The sequence below is a fragment of the Salvelinus alpinus genome, chromosome 3 (assembly GCF_045679555.1).
Source record: "Salvelinus alpinus chromosome 3, SLU_Salpinus.1, whole genome shotgun sequence".
In the NCBI taxonomy this organism is placed as follows: Eukaryota; Metazoa; Chordata; class Actinopteri; order Salmoniformes; family Salmonidae; genus Salvelinus; species Salvelinus alpinus.
This window is the reverse complement of record NC_092088.1, coordinates 54,188,503-54,206,343: the sequence shown is the minus strand read 5'-3', so window position 1 is coordinate 54,206,343 and position 17,841 is coordinate 54,188,503. Positions and strand designations below refer to the sequence as shown.

General features: G+C 41.9%; 2 protein-coding genes across 5 annotated transcripts in view; both read left to right on the top strand.

The window, feature by feature from the left end:
• Positions 1-7,631, top strand: part of LOC139570963 (regulator of G-protein signaling 7) — a 118,454-nt gene extending 110,823 nt beyond the window's left edge. For 3 of the 4 annotated variants that reach the window (XM_071393339.1, XM_071393336.1, XM_071393337.1), the window contains one exon: positions 6,954-7,631. In XM_071393339.1, the coding sequence (XP_071249440.1) occupies positions 6,954-7,004 (51 nt within the window). In that variant the 3' untranslated portion in view covers positions 7,005-7,631. Of the gene's footprint in view, positions 1-6,471; positions 6,510-6,953 lie in introns of all 4 variants that reach the window. The other variant, XM_071393340.1, reaches the window with a different exon arrangement.
• Positions 7,632-8,616: 985 nt separating this feature from the next.
• On the top strand, positions 8,617-17,841 carry LOC139570964 (gremlin-2-like). The gene is made up of 2 exons (XM_071393341.1): positions 8,617-9,215; positions 14,870-17,841. The coding sequence occupies exon 2, from the start codon at positions 14,871-14,873 to the stop codon at positions 15,423-15,425; it is 555 nt and encodes a 184-aa protein (XP_071249442.1). The 5' UTR covers positions 8,617-9,215; position 14,870; the 3' UTR covers positions 15,426-17,841.

Sequence of the window (17,841 nt, the reverse complement as noted above, 5' to 3'; positions counted from 1 at the left end):
AGCACGCTAGGATCACGAATGGAAGAAGCTGAAGAGTGCATCAGCAATGCTGAGGACAGGCTAGACGGAATGGGGACGGAACTACAGAAACTGCGCAAAAACAACGAATACCTGATGATTAAGGTCGACCATTTGGAAAACTACAGTAGGCGAAGCAACATTAGAATTATCGGCCTCCTTGAGGGCTATGAGGGGCCAGACCCCATTGATTTCTCCGCTGCCATTATTCCCACCCTACTGGGCAAAGAACAATTCGCTGATCCCTGGTTGTCGAATGGGCACACAGGTCACTCGCCCATCACCTAATCAGAAACCACGATCCCGCAGCCAAACACTTCAAGGAGAAAGGAGTGATGCTGCACAACAAGGAGGCAATTAAATTATTTCCAGACATGAGTCCCATGATGGTCGAACACAGGAAGGAATTTGACCAGGTGAAAAAATAACTTACCTCCAGGAATATTCCCTTTGCACTGCTTCAACATGCAACAATGAGAATCATCCATGGCGGACAGAGAAGATTCTTCAAAACGCCCAAAGAAGTCGCAACATTTCTCTGTTGACTGCAGGCGACCGGCTCAGGACATGGTTGATTGGTTAGCGGACTGGGTTAATTTCACTTCTAGCTGGGCTGTGTCCCACTAGCCTGCCTTATTACTTGCATAACCGGTTCAGACTGCTTTGCTCGATTATACTATAGTTTACTGACAGATCAATGAGCTAAGATCCCAATATCCATGGAAACAAACTATTTGTTTTTACCAGAGTGACATTGTTTTTAAGTTGTTATTTGGGACAGTCATGGTCCTCAGAGGCATCAAAATGATTTGTGAGACTATTTTATATGGCTAAGCCATGATGGCTTACATTTGTATTTTGCATTCTGTCATAGTAGGTGTGTTGCGATCAGTACTCCCGTTATTGGTTTGGTTTTTGACTTGCATCATATAAGGATGGGTGAAGAATTCTACATTTTTGTTAATTTACTGGGCTCGAGCTCCAGGTTCACGTTCACGTTTGTCTTCATGTTAGAAATTTCATTTAGGGGATTTGTGCAGGGAGTATTCAAGAACAGCACTGTGGGGAGGAGGGGAATTGTTTTGTGAGAGACCTTCACTTTATAATATGTGTTTGACTACAGGCTCACCGAAAATAGGCAATAGAATATTTTACACTTACTCCTGACATTTGCATTATTTCTTTGAGTGAACAATATGGTTAAGATAGTAAATCATACATCATTAAACGTTAATGGACTGAACAGACCTGTTAAACGAAAACAAGTCCTTATGTACTTGAAAAAGCTAAAGACTGATGTTGCATTTCTACAAGAAACACAGCAGGGGCAGAACATAAAAAGTTGGAGGCAATGGGTAGGACAGGTCTTTGCCTCTTCATAAAACACAAAGACTAATAAGAATTTACCCTTCTGTGCAATGAAAACAATTATTGATCCCTGGGACGTTATGTAGCAGACCACCGTAGTCCTTGTGCCCAAGGAAGCGAAGGTAACCTGTCTAAATGATTACCGCCCCGTAGCACTCACGTTGGTAGACATGAAGTGCTTTGAAAGGCTGGTCATGGCTCACATCAACAGCATCCTCCTGGACACCATAGACCCACTCCAATTCGTATACCACCCCAACAGATCCACAGATGACGCAATCTCAATCGCACTCCACACTGCCCTTTCCCACCTGGACAAAAGGAACACCTATTTAACAATGCTGTTCATTGACGACAGCTCAGCGTTCAAAACCATAGTGCCCACGAAGCTCATCACTAAGCTAAGGACCCTGGGACTTAACACCTTCCTCTGCAACTGGTACCTGGACTTCCTGACGGGCCGCCCCCAGGTGGTAAGGGTAGGCAACAACACCTCTGCCACGCTGATCCTCAACACTGGGACCCTGAGGGGTGTGTACTTTGTCCACTCCTGTACTCCCTGTTCACTCATGACTGCGTGGCCAAACACGACTCCAACACTATCATTAAGTTTGCTGATGACTCAACAGTAGTAGGCCTGATCACCGACAATGATGAGACAGCCTATAGGGAGGAGGTCAGAGAACTGGCAGTTGTGGTGCCAGGACAACAACCTCTCCCTCAATGTGAGCAAGACAAAGGAGCTGATCGTGGACAACAGGACATTTTAGGGCTGAACATCAACGGGGCTGTAGGGGAGCGGGTCGAGAGTTTCAAGTTCCTTTGTGTCCACATCACCAACAAACTATCATGGTCCAAACACACCAAGACAGTCATGAAGAGGGCACGACAAAACCTTTTCCCCCTCAGGAGACTGAAAAGATTTGGCATGGGTCCCCAGATCCTCAAAGTTCTTCAGCTGCACCATTGAGAGCATCCTGACCGGTTGCATCACCGCCTGGTATGGTAACTGCTTGGCATCTGACCGTAAGGCGCTACAGAGGGTAGTGCATACGGCCCAGTACATCACTGGGGCCAAGCTTCCTGCCATCTAGGACCTATATAATAGGCGGTGTCAGAGAAAAGCCCATAAAATTGTCAGAGACTCCAGTCACCCAAGTCATAGACTGTTTTCTCTGCTACCACACGGCAAGTGGTACCGGAGCACCAAGTCTAGGACTAAAAGCCTCCTTAACAGCTTCTACCCCCAAGCCATAAGACTCAAATGCCACCGGACTATTACATTGAACCCCCCTCCCTCCATTTGTTTTGTACTGTACACTGCTGCTACTTGCTGTTTATCTATGCATAGTCACTTCACCCCTACCTACATGTACAGATTACCTCAACTAACCTGTAACCCGGCACACTGACTCGGTACCGGTACCCCCTGTATATAGCCTCGTTATTGTTATGTTATTGTGTTACTTTTTATAAATGTTTTATTTAATTTTTTACTTTAGTTTATTTGGTAAATATTTTCTTAACTGTTGGTTAAGGTTTTGTAAGTAAGCATTTCACGGTAAGGTCTGATTCCTCAAGGTAGAGGAATTTCACTCTTAGTTGGGGGCAACTTACATTTTTGTCTGGATCCGATTATGGATAGATCCTCAATTAAAGTTACCCAAATGCACTCTAGCATTTATGAAAGACTTACATTTGAAAGACACATGGAGACAGCTCCGTCCCCAAGATAGGGATTACTATTGTACTCTTGTTCGCATAACTCTCAAACCCGGATTGATTATTTTCTCCTTTCAGCACAGGTAACCCATAGAGTTGTGGAAACTGAGTATTTATTCAGAACTATCTCAGATAATTCTTCCCTCACACTTTCTGTTTGGATGCCGGATGGTGCCTAAACCCAGTTCTTTTGAAACATTCAGAATTTTGTCAATTTATCAGAGACCAAATTATATTTTTCTGTGAAACAAACTACCTGTCCACTCCCAATAGTTTTGTATTCTGGGATACATTGAAGGCCTGTCTTAGGGGTCAAATAGTTTCCTATACCAAAGGTCTCAAAAAGAAATGCACTGCTGAATTGAATTAATTGGTGAATTAAATCCTATTACTACAAAAAGAACACCAAAAATATGTCTGTAAAGAAACGGACCACTCATTGGTGAATACAAAACTGAAAAGACTATTCTTAGAACGTGGTAAAGATATTTTTGGGGCAGAAAACACATAGTCTTAGCCTTGCAGATAAAAGCTGAGGAGAATTCGAGAACCATCAACTCTATTGAACACATAACAGTCAAGTGTCTCACAACCTGGAAGAGATTCATGATTAATTGAAACAATACTATTCTAAGTTAGACACTTCTGATGGAACGGAAACAGCAATGATATACACATTTCTGTCTACAATTGAAGACCAAAACGAACTAGATCTGCCCTTTACAAAAACAGAAATCGTTTTATAGGGAGTTGAAGGATTTGCTTATTGCTCTCTTGATGGATGTTCTAAATGTATCTGCTGAGACGCAGACCCTTCCACGGCTTTTATAAAAGATACATAAAAAAATGTAGATCCTCTACAATGCTCTTCCTATAGGCCGATCTTGTTCCTCAATGCCGACTATAAATCGATTTCTAAGGTGTTGGCTAACAGATTAGGACAATATTTGCCAAACCTGATTACAACCGATCAAACAGGCTTTATACAGAAAAGATCCTCCACCGATCATTTGTGCAGGTTATTCAACGTAATTCACAGTGTGAGGAGTGATCATAGTATAACAGTATCTCTAGACACTGAAAAGGCTGGAGTGGCCATACCTATTCAAGGTCCTTGGTAAATTTAACTTTGGTCCTTCGTTTGTCAACTGGGTTATGACTTTATACCAAAAACCGCAAGCTAAGATCACCACTAATGGCATGATGTCAGCCACATTCCCACTCTTTAAAGGTAGTAGACAGGGCTGTTCACTTTCCCCACTCCTTTTTGTGCTAACCATAGAACCCCTTGCAGAGGCCATAAGAACAGATCCTGGCCTAAAGGGCTTTCAGGTAGGCCAGATAACGCACAAGATCTCATTGTTCTTAGACAACATTATTTTGTTCCTCTCTGACCCGACCGGATCCCTCTCAAAACTACAAAAGTTTTTGGGTACATACAGCTCTATGTCAGGTTACAAAGACTAGGTGGATAGGTGGATTGAATAGGTGGATAGATCTGCCTCTTACATTATTTGGGAGAATTAGCTGAATTAAGATGAACGTTCTGCCTAAGATGAGGAATAACTTCAACATCAAATGTACAGAAATTGCCCTGTCACTGCAAGAAAATATGTTGCATTGACATGGAAATCAGATTCCCCTCTCCCAATTACAAGATGTCTCTCTGAAATGAATAAGAGTATTCCTATGGAGAAGATTACCTATGCTTTAAGAAATAAATTCAACAACTTCCTGAAAATATGACAACCCTTCCTGGACTATATGGAAACACTTCCAATGGGGTTGGTGGATGTGAGCTTGTAGATCGATGTAGCTATTGTCTCTTTGTAATTTACTGTTTGTATTGCTATGTGAATATGTTGGTCTCTCTTGTCATTTGTCATATTTAGTCATTATTATTATTATTACTATTCTAATTCAATTTTGTAATTTGTTTTAATTAATTTTTTATTTTGTGGGGTGGAGAGGATTGAATTACCTTTTGTTGTAGTACCTACTCTTGCTGTATTGTATTGTTCTGTTGAATAATTGGAGAAACAAAATCCCACCCAAAATAAAAATTATAATAATGATGCTCAAATTGAAAATCATTAAACTAAATAATGAGGATTTCTATCAGCCTAATCAAGGTGTAAATTATATCTCACATTCCAGTGTATAATGGCGGGAGCTGCTTGTGGATTTGACAGCTCTAAAGCAGTTCCACCTCCAACACCATCGAAACATCAGCTATGCGGATGTCGGCTTAAGCGGATCTAATTGAATCCGGCCCTAAGAGATTTGTTCCTTTGAACACAATTATTGTGTTTCATTTGAGAAAAGTGCCTATATATTTCATGATTAACTGATTGATAAGACATTTAATATTGAAAACAATAATTTTGCAACAATGGTAGTTAGACATTCACCATTACATTTCAAGAGCTAGATGCAATAGGAGCACAAGTACACTACCGTTCAAAAGTTTAGGGTCACTTAGAAATGTCCTTGTTTTTGAAAGAAAAGCACATTTCTTGTCCATTAAAATAACATCAAATTGATCAGAAATACAATGTAGACATTGTTAATGTTGTAAATGACTATTGTAGCTGGAAACGGAAGATTTTTTAATGGAATATCTACGTAGGCGTACAGAGGCCCATTATCATGCGAGAAATTGCCAGGAAACTGAAGATCTCGTACAACACTGTGTACTACTCCCTTCACAGAACAGCACAAACTAGCGCTAATCAGAATTGGAACACAGGAGTGATGGTTTCCGATAATGGGCCTCTGTACGCCTATGTAAATATTCATCGCTGTGGCTGGAAGGCGTGCATTGATATGATTCTGAACCGTCAGATAGCAACAATTACAAGAAGCTGCCATGTGGGGTATCATAGATAGCTCGTTTCAGCTCGTATCTTGTTATTGATACCATGTCTTGTTTTAAGGTGTTTTGACTGATGTCATGTCTATGCTAATTTGTCAAAAATTCAGAAGCTAACTAACCAACAACTGTAACGATGTATTTGAGAGACATAAAGTTCTCATTGTGCAAACAAGTGCTAATTTGGAGATTAAACATAGTTTACATGTTGTCAACAGTCTAAACCAACCCCGTCTGTTTGGCCCCATAGTTGTACAAATGTCGGTTTTGTGGTGAACAACCAACCCGTCTATTCTTGTGAAATCACGTTTTATTAATGTAGTTTGCTACAGAATGCTGCATTTGATGAGTTAACTCTTCTGAGAGTTAGATGTGTCAGCTGAGCTGTTTCAGGACAGAGGCATGTCTCCTGCATGTCTCACATTTTGGCCTCTGAAACCAACCTGCCAAAATGTCCTCCCTCATTCTGTGTTCTCTCCTTGTCCCCACAGAAAAGTAAGAACTTGTTTTGAAGGATTTTTGCTTCCAGGTAATAATGCCAAAGCTCAGTGCCGAGTGTTACAGTAAATTGCATGTGGTTGCTCACCTCACTTACTGTCATCTTGTGTTTTCCCTCACATTAGTGCATTAATAAAGCTCTTGATAGCTCTTGATGTAAACTGTATTAATTGAATGAACTTTACTTAGATTCAGGAACCTACAGCATGTCTGACATCACATAACACAGTATGATGCAATATCAAGTTGTACACTTGATGCCCATAGGATGTCAGTATAACCCAGACATTACCTCACACACACTTCCATATTCCAAACTGGTAGAACTCTCACACCCTCTGCTGACATACAGTATGACTTTTCCACACGCAAGATTATAAGATGGTGTCAGGATGGATCTATGATTACATTTTCTACTGTATCTTATCCTCTCTCATTCTCTTTCTCAATCCCTATTTTCTTCTTCTTCTGACAGGGGAAATCCCTTACATCAAAGAGGCTGACCAGTCTTGTGCCATCATGCTAAAACATAGCCACTCTCGGATATAGAGGAGGACCATATAATTTCTACGTCATCGCCGTTTGCTTTCCACTCAGACGATGAGCTGGACAGTACATCAGATGTTGCATGTCCAAGGAGAAGACTTGTTATTCCTTTTACCTGATCTATGTCTACTATTGGAAAGGAGAGGCATTTGGAGACTTTTACAAATATTGGGGCTGGATAATGCCTTTACAGAAAGTCAGTGTCCAGTTACTTACACCATATCTGATGGACACGTATGTCCCTCTCCAGCTGAGCTAATAAAGTCAGAAATAAAAAATGAAGGAAACGTTAGCTTAACAGTAAAATCTATTCAAAATATCATCACTATACAGTACTCGATCTGTAATCACAGATACTTTGGTCACGCTAAGGGAAGTGTTGTGCGGTATGCATAAATGTAAATTATTATGTTCATTTTGCATTGATTTTATTGCACTACAATAATTAGCACAGTTTTCATTACACTTGTAAAGTCACATTTGAGCTGTAAGAAAAGGTGTTTCTGTCTTATGTAAAACGTAATTCTTTGTTACTCTCTCCTGCATTTATTTTTATACCATATTTAAAGACACTTAAAAATGTATTAAAGTTGTCCCTTTATCTGTTTTTACTGTCCTGGTAATGAATCAATACATTTTGTACTTGCCAGCAAAGAGTAGATGGACATACTGATCTGGGGTCATTGTAATAGATCATTATTAATCTCTCTCTGCTCTGTCTGCTGAGGTGACAGACTGTCATCTGCAGTTTTAGTTGTTACAGCTAGATGGTGGTAGATTTAACTGAGCAGTAGCTCGTTTTCTATTATTTTACTATAACTTAAGGGAATACGTTTTATGTTTACAACAAATCATGCTTTGCTTGATTTTGTTCAAATGTGTTATTTGTCAAAAATGTAGACATTTCCTATACTGTACAAAAAGTAAGGCTTAATTCTAATACCATATTCAGAGTTTCACGAACCATAACCTTTAGGCCACTCGGTATATTTTAGGCAACTCAGTATATTTAAGCAATGAGAAACCATGACTAAAGACATTAGTCAAAGTATGGACAGAGACTGAGGCCTGAATGCTGCTGCTGTAGTGTCGTGCCATTCTCTCCTGGTATGATGAAATACTTATTGTTTGGCGAGTCTGACGGTTTGTTGTATTTCTTTGTAGACGTTTCAGATCTTTGATGGTGAATGACAGACAGTGTTTTTCGTCTTAGTTCCAGTGGTCAGAAATCAGAACCACACACATAATTGTCTTACGCCTAAACCAAAGGATTGGGAATGGCGATTTCAAAGAGTCGTGTCGACATATGGAGTAAGGAGCCGACGCAGGAGTAAGAATGATTTATGGATTATGTGATTTCACACCCAAAGAGAGCTCTGTATTGAAGGCTTTCCAGTGGCACTGGAACACCCCTAATCATTGAACCCACCTCATGTTCAGGTGAGAAGAAAGGTGGATAGATGGAAAGAGAGAGAGAGAGATGAGTATGAAAGTGAGCTAGAGACGAAGGATAAGCCAGGGAGGAAATTGCGTGAATGGGGGGATGGTGGGAGAGCAAGAGGGATTTGGGGTACCAGACTAAGAGAGGGAGTAATAGAGGGAAGAAGGGAACCGGGAGGGAGAGAGCAAAAGACTGACAGGGGATTTCAAGACTGGAGAGTCAGCAGTGAGTATGTTTGTGGAAAGAGGAGGGGGGATAAGTATTGAGAAAAAGAGGTAGGGAAGGGAGAGAGGTGAGGCTTGGTTTAATTCATGTTGTGATCAGAGCCAATAGAAAGGCCCCGTCTATGTCTAGGAGGAAGCAGAAGTGAGAGTCCAAACCCAGCAGGAGACATACAGAGACGCACAGACCTACAGACACAGAACTAGGATACACAGACATAGAAACCCATTGGCATGGAAAGAAAGATTACAGAGAAAGGAGAAAGAGATAATTACATGGATTATTAGATAATATATATTTGAGATGGATATGAGATAGACATGGATTATTAATAAACTCAAAAATACAGACTCAGTGGAGAGAAACAGGACCACAGACCTTGGGACACTCAACTGACAATCCACCTCAGCAACCACTGCTGTTCCCATGGAAACCAACACCAGGATTCACTCTCCAGGACTGGTAAGGGTGGACAGCTACCCCTAACGGAGACAGGATCACCCCACTGTCCCAGGACACTGGCAAGAGGTACAGTCACTGTCTTTCTCCTTCAGGACATGCAGTGGTCCTTGGTGGCTGGTCAGTTATTCAGGCTGGAGAGAGACAAGTACAGAGGGTGCGATTCAATCAAAGGAAGCATTTTCCTGAATGTTAATGGAAGTGAGAGCTGTCAGTGAGTTAATGGGTGTGTGGGTGATTGCTGATTTGGCAAATGAATTAAAGACTTAGTAAGCAATGATTTGATGTGGGTAGGTGTGAGAGGTGTGGTAGCATTAAGGTGAGAATGTAACTTTGTGTCAAAGTGTAAATCCATCACTGTGCATGTGTCTATTAGAGAGAGTGTGAATATGTGAGAGACATTAATTATGTGTGTGACATGAGTGAATGTTGTGTGAGTAGCGAGCATGGCTTCTGATCTGACTCACCGCTCTGGTTACTGCTCCACCTTGCGTCAAAGACTTTGATTCCCATGTGGCTCAGTTGGTAGAGCATGGTGCTTGCAATGACAGGGTTGTGGGTTTGATTCCCATGGGGGACCAGGGTGAAAATGTATCCACTCACTACTGTAAGTTGTTCTGGATAAGAGTGTCTGCTGAAATGTCAATTCCAAAGAGGATTTTTAGGCAGGACAAACATCTTTGTCCTGATATAAACCCTTCCCACACTCTTATTATATCCAATTTAATCCAACAAGCTTTATTAATTAAGCAATAAGGCACAAGAGGCAGTGCTGTATCATGAATACAGTCACAGGTAAATGGCGTTGTTCGGCCCGGCGCGATATTCATGATGCAGCACTGCCTCTCGTGCCTTATTGCTTTTATAAAACTGTTACAAACATATACAAATAACAATGAATTACATATTTTCATTAAAACGTCATTTTGATAAGTAAATTCATATAATGTCATTCTTCCACGAGAAGATATAGTCCAGACGAAAATCTGGTTGTTAGTTATTTTGGTCATGTTGCTACAAATTATTTTTGCATAGTTGCTATGCAAAAGGACTGGTCATCAGCTCTAAACAGAATGTTTGCTGTGCAGGCTGGATAATGTTATTGTCATGTTTTAGCTAGCAAGCCAAATTCACCTAACTCAGTCACGTCAAACATTGAACCTGGAGTGACAGTACACTGACAGTACACTGACGTTAGCTGTATATTTTGTTTGTTTGAGCTTTTTTTCTTTTGTCATTTACTTGGATATGTCCATGATAATGACATTGATGTGATATTTCACCTGGTTGATAAGAAGTTGTCTCGTCTAGTCTGGGCACTGTTTACCCTATGTATTGTAGCTACAGTGATAGAAATTCTAAAGAGAAACATTGTTTCCGAGGTTGGACAGACAGGCAAGTCTTATATTAACCCCGCTCTACCAAACTAAATGCTAGGCTGGAGGCAAGGTGAAATAATGTGCGAGTAGTGATAAATACAAGAAATGATTTGGATGGCAACGTGAACATGATATTCTTATGGAGGCGCAGCGATCATTTTCAGATGGAACTGTTAGCAGCCGTAGTGTGACTGTGACTTCCAATACAGCACGGTTGGGGAATGCTGCTTGTCCAATCAGTATCCAGGATCCAAACAACCAGATTTAAAATGCATATTAAATATACATTTCCAAACACTCTCTGTTTGTAATATTTAAACAATGCCTTGCCTTGTTGAAGTAGAGCAATTGATTCTCACTAAATCTCCCAAGTTTAATTTATTTAAATACCACCTTCTCTAGACTAGTAATCAGTATATTTTTTTACACTGTTTTTTTTTCACTTGCAGTGGAGGCTGCTTAGGGGAGGATGGCTCATAATAATGTCTGGAATGGAGCAAATGGAATGGCATCAAAACATGTTTGACATGTATTTGATACCATTCCACCTATTCCGCTCCAGCCATTACCACGAGCCCATCCTCCCCAATTAAGGTGCCATCAACCTCCTGTGCTCACTTGACAGATTTAAGTTATCCAAACAGACACTGGTAGGGACTGTACAGGCCTGTCGTTGTGTGTTCAGCTCCAATTTAGGGTTGGTTATGTTATGCCGTGATTAACTCCCTCTAGGTGGGGAACACCCTTTCCATGATATTGTAGCGATCCTCGCTATATGAGCCACGTTACAATTCCCACAATGTGGGTTAAACCCTATTGGTGCAATGCCTCTGGTTGTTTGTATTTCATGCCAGTGACCCAGGTTCACTTCTCTGCCCTGCTGTTTGCTACGATATGTTGTTCTCATTCTGTGTGTGTGTGTGTGTGTGTGTACTGTACAGAGCAGGGTAAATATCTCCACCAATACTGAGGGTTATGGAGTCCAAACTGCTTCTCCTAACTGTAATAGACCAGTATAGCATCTCTCAGCTGGTAGAAATTATGAAGATGGATTGTGGTGACAAATGGCTGTCCAAACAGCTCAGGGCCCCTCATGGCATGTTGGCATTCGACACATTCACCCAAAGTTCTTCAAAATGGAAGTTTTCACTTTTAATGAGCCGGAAGAGGCCAGTTTTGGGAAATACAAGCCACAAATTAAGATAATGACATGCTTGCCCCTAATGTAATTGCTTTCATGTAAAAACACAGAGTTTTGTTTTCTGTGTGTGAGCTTTGGCCTGTTGAATTGAATACAATAATTGACGTGAGTTATCTGTCTATGAAACTTCCTGGCGCACCTAGCTATAATTATAGTCTGGCTCAGGCTTTGTTTTGGCCTGTCTTTTTAGGCCGGTTCTTGTCATTGGTAGCACTTTATTTCAGGGCCCATGTGTAAGTTACTGCTTTTAACTTATTGACGGAATAATTCGCGGATTGGATTATTGAAGGACCCTTGACCTGACATGGTTGATCTGCTCCAATAAAGGAACTAGGTACTGTGGTGCAGACGGAATGTCCATCCAAGTGTTGCTGCCCACTGGAGTCAGTAAAGCTCAAGTTGCCATTAGCAATTCTTACTCTGGGAGATGGCTATCCCAGTTTTGTTTTTGAAGTCCAGTATTTGTAGACCCGAGGACTGAGACTGTTCATTCAAGCATATAGACCCTAGTATTTGTAATTGTGCAATAATAGCGTGGTCCAGTTTAGCTCTGTCTCACTGATAAAAACAAAAGCAATAGTCTCCCTCCGGCTCAGTCTCCATGATGATTAGTAAGAGAGAGAGAGAGAGAGAGTCAGGGAGGTGGATGAGGGAGGCCTCAAGTACTAAAGTCAGGGCTAAAGAGTTTGTTTTGTTTTCCAACAGTCTCTCTGTACACTATCATTAACCCCCCTACTTCCACCCCAACTTCCAAACCACAATTTGTCTAGCTGGGAGAATGATGACGATAGCTGGCAGGGTCGGCTGTATCATACATAGGCAAAGTTTGGAAGTGGGAGAGGGACTGAAACCGTGTCTGTATAACATATGTCATCTGCTGTGTACACAGTCAGGATACCCCTCCAACCCCCAGGGCCTTGTAACTCACTAGACCTGGGATAGTCTTAACTAATGAAGGGGATATAGAGAGACAACACCTTCCAGGACTGAGTTCATACATTATGATCAGTATTCACTCAACATTTTTAGGGCAAATTGCATTTGTTTAACTGGTGAATAAATTACAGAATTATGGATGGGGGTTAAGACAACGAGATGCAGTGGGGACAGAAGGAAAAATCATGATTAGTTTTGACACTGTGTGGTCGAGTGTGTATGTGTATGTAGGAGGTTTGTCTTCATGCTAGAGTTGAGCCAGACTCAGTCGTGCGTAACATAAATATCTTACTGACATCAACGCATAAATTACGTTAAAAAAAGCATTCTTCTCTGGATGACACTGAAGAGGTGAGGTTCGACTTCCCTTGTCCTTCTCATGACCACCGTTATCCACAATACACCTTTCATTCAGTCTTCTCTAAACCTGCCACTACCATCCTGGTTCCTGGGTATACTGTACCTAGCCCTCCACCAGCCTCATGGTTCCTGTGTATACTGTACCTAGCCCTCCACCAGCCTCATGGTTCCTGGGTATACTGTACCTAGCCCTCCACCAGCCTCATGGCTCCTGGGTATACTGTACCTAGCCCTCCACCAGCCTCATGGTTCCTGGGTATACTGTACCTAGCCCTCCACCAGCCTCATGGTTCCTGTGTATACAGTACCTAGCCCTCCACCAGCCTCATGGTTCCTGGGTATACTGTACCTGCCCTCCACCAGCCTCATGGTTCCTGTGTATACAGTACCTAGCCCTCCACCAGCCTCATGGTTCCTGTGTATACAGTACCTAGACCTCCACCAGCCTCATGGTTCCTGTGTATACAGTACCTATCCCTCCACCAGCCTCATGGTTCCTGTGTATACAGTACCTAGCCCTCCACCAGCCTCATGGTTCCTGTGTATACTGTACCTAGCCCTCCACCAGCCTCATGGTTCCTGTGTATACTGTACCTAGCCCTCCACCAGCCTCATGGCTCCTGGGTATACTGTTCCATACTTAATTACTCTCTGGTCAAAGACCCAGTAGACCCAGCTGCTCAATAGATTACTGTGAACATTAGAACAGTTTCATTGAGACTGAGAGAGCTTTACAGAGTAGAGCGCCACGACCCAGGGTCAAGAGCAGAAACTAAACAGAGACAGAAACCCAAAGTGGATTATGATAAAGTCATTGTCCAACGTCAAAATGTGTGCAAGTCCAGGAAATGGAGAAGGGATGTAAAAGTCTTATAGGGAATAGGAACGGCCAATGACCTTAGGGCGTTTTGGTCCACATTCAGAATTGTTACTTTATACTATATATGCAATTCAAGAACAACATCTGTTGCAAAGATTCTTGAGTGATTGACAAATTGTACTGGCATTAACACTGACAGTTATGTACAGATACGTGCATACCAGTAATCCTCTGAGTCCCAACAAAGATATTCAACTTAAAGCATACTTTTCTCAACACAAATCAGAAAGTCAAATTCTAAAGAACTTTTCAGATGACATTGTGAATTGTGTGTGTGGTTGTGTATGTATGTTTTTGTGTGTGTGTATATGTATGTGTATGTCTGTGTGTGTGTGTGTGTTTACGGAGGGTTTCATCTCAGTCTCACATCTGTCAATCGGCAGTGTGGAGAGAGACAGAGACTTGCTAGGTCATTCTCAGTTCATTGTGCTCTATAGGGCTTGGTCACAGAGTGGGGATCTGGACCCACAGGGTAATGTTTCACTCCCCTAATAGCATTAAGATTGGCCTGCTAATGCATGTTTACATATCTGCGGCATAGTTTATAACTAGAGTAAGCATCGCCTAATTATTTTATTAATAACGCCTAATTATTTTATCCAGTGTTTATTTTTGGATAAAGTTCTATAGCTGAGAAGAAAGCACATAGAAGTAATGACAAAGAGACATTGACAAATGGAGTTGCAGATGATAGATTGATATCCTCAATGATGCCTGAAAGGCTAGACTGAAAAGGGCACGTTCACACACATACATCGGCTAAACACCAAAACATACACACACTGACGGAGTGCTATTACACTGGAATAGCTTAAGGATTGATAGATACCTAGTAGACCTAACCTCGCTACATTCTTAAACCAATAGATACTACTCACGGTACATTCACTGCTTATACTGTAAAGGTACAAGGCTCAATCTTGGTTTAGAAGCATTGTTACTAATCTTTCTGTCTTCTCTTTCCCAGAATGTTTTGGAGAATCACTCTTCCAGTCCTACTGGCTGGGGTACTCTGCGTAGCCACAGATACAAGGAAGCCCCGCCCCCAAGGCTCCATCCCCTCACCTTTCAAGACCAAAGGCAACCTGTCAGATCGTCAGCGCCTGTTGCCACGGAAACCCGAAGTCCTTTCGTCAAGTCGGGAGGCCCTGGTGGTCACCGAGCGCCGGTACCTCCGGCGTGACTGGTGCAAGACGCAACCCCTCCGCCAGACGGTGAGCGAGGAGGGCTGCCGAAGTCGTACGGTGGTCAACCGCTTCTGCTACGGCCAGTGTAACTCCTTCTACATCCCCCACCTCATGGGCCCCAGCTCAAATCGAGGCCCAGGGTCCAGCCGGAAAAACCACAACAAGGTCCAGGAGCCCTTCCAGTCCTGTTCCTTCTGCAGGCCACACCGTTTTACCCAGCTCACTGTTCAGCTGGACTGTCCGGGCCTGCAACCTACCTTTCGCCATCGCAAGGTACAGCGTGTCAAACAGTGTCGCTGTATGTCGGTGGACGTGACTGGTAACGGGAAACTGTGAGGAGTTCTTTGGAACCATACCATGACAGTCACCATGGATACTAATGTGACAGTGAAAGTGAACAATAACATGAACATGAATAGCGTAGATATGACAGGGGACATGCTAGTACTTCGCCCTTATATTGGATTATTCTGCATAATCACTTTGATTGGGCACACAAAATGAACCTGACAGGTACTGATAGTACAGAGTGGCCCAGCTATAAGACATTTGACAATATGGACAGCTATGGTGAAAACTACAATGTGCAGACATAAATGGATGGATGCATAGCACAACACCAACTGAAGCACAGACATGTTTCAGTTGGAACAACTGGGTCCTTCGACTCTCTATAAGCTCATACAGGTTGTGATCAAATCAAATCAATTTTTTTTTACCTTACCTAGGGCCATGGACTGATGGCCCCTCTCATCTGGCTGTTGGCTCTAGAAGGAACATACATATAAAACCACAAACAAAGCACCAAGTTCTAGACTGAAAGTGGAGCTCTTAAGCTGGCTGTGTCATGTTTTACTGGGTTTACCTGGGGGAACTCTCCAGCCAATAAGGCTACGGACTGAGAGAAAGCCCCCTAGCCTGTCTAAGTATCTGCCTTTGGATTCAAGAGCCGCCTGTGAAATAATTCAGACAAACATCAAGCTAACCAGTAAAGAAATTATATTATTATATTTTGTATAACTGTGGTACTGTATAAGTATATGTCAAAAGATAAGACACTATAAATATATACACAATCTATTTCATGTGAAACATCTGTGTGGTCTGAATGCAAACAATGTTGTGGCATTGAAGAATGTGGTTGACTAACGATGGTTGATAAGAATAGGCTCAACAACTTTACATTTTACTTTACATTTTGACTAGGCAAGTCAGTTAAGAACAAATTCTTATTTACCAGAAGGCAAAAGGCCTCCTTTTGCGGGGGCTGGGATTAGAAATTAAATAAAAATATAGGACAAAACACACATCACGACCAGAGACACCACAACACGACATGAAGAGAGACCTAAGACAACAACATAGCATGGCAGCAACATATGAAAACACAAGATGACAACAACATGGTAGCAACACAACATGGCAGCAGCACAACATGGTAGAAGGACAAAACATGGTACAAACATTATTGGGCACAGACAACAGCACAAAGGACAAGAAGGTAGAGACAGCAATACATCACGCGAAGCAGTAAGAGTGTCCATGATTGAGTCTTTGAATGAAGAGATGGAGATAAAACGGTCCAGTTTGAGTGTTTTTTACAGCTCGTTCCAGTCGCAACCCAGGGATGTGTGTGCTTTGGGGGACTAAAGAAAGAATGTGACTGGCAGAACGGGTGTTGTATGTGGAGGATGAGGGCTGCAGTAGGTATCTCAGATAGGGCGGAGTGAGGCCTAAGAGGGTTTTACAAATAAGCATCAACCAGTGTGTCTTGTGACAGGTATACAGAGACGACCAGTTTACAGAGGAGAATAGAGTGCAGTGATGTGTCCTATAAGTAGCGTGGCAAATCTGATGGCCGACTGGTAAAGAACATCTAGCTGCTCGAGAGCACCCTTACCTGCCGATCTATAAATGATGTCTCCGTAATCTAGCATGGGTAGGATGGTCATCTGATTCAGGGTTAGATTGGCAGCTATGGTGAAAGAGGAGCGATTACGATAGAGGAAACCAAGTCTAGATGTAACCTTAGCCTGCAGCTTTGATATGTGCTGAGAGAAGGACAGTGTACCGTCTAGCCATACTCCCAAGTACTTGTATGAGGTGACTACCTCAAGCTGTAAACCTTCACAGGTAGTAATCACACCGGTGGGAAGAGGGGCATTCTTCTTACCAAACCACATGACCTTTGTTTTGGAGGTGTTCAGAACAAGATTAAGGGCAGAGAAAGCTTGCTGGACACTGAGAAAGCTTTGTTGTAGAGCGTTTAACACAAAATCCGTGGAGGGGCCAGCTGAGTATAAGACTGTATCATCTGCATATAAATGGATGAGAGAGCTTCCTACTGCTTGAGCTATGTTGTATTCAGATAAAGACTTTCGAACTGATTTATATTAAATTAATAGTATTTTATCAGGAACCAAGGAGTTATTGGACATGGGGACACAGTCACCAACAGCTCTACAAGGCTCCAACAGAACATAGATCAGGAGAGCAATTCAAACATACAAATCAAACAGGATATGTCACATACAGATTGCATATCATTAGACATGTAACATAGATACAAAAATTGCTCAATTATTTTACATCAGTATTACTCACTATATAATATTATTTAAATATGTACAGTGCCTTCAGAAAGCCTTTACACCACCTGACTTTTTCCACATTTTGTTGTGTTACTGCCTTAATTTAAAATGTATTAAACTGAGATTTTTTTCACTGGCCTACACACAATGCTGCATAATGT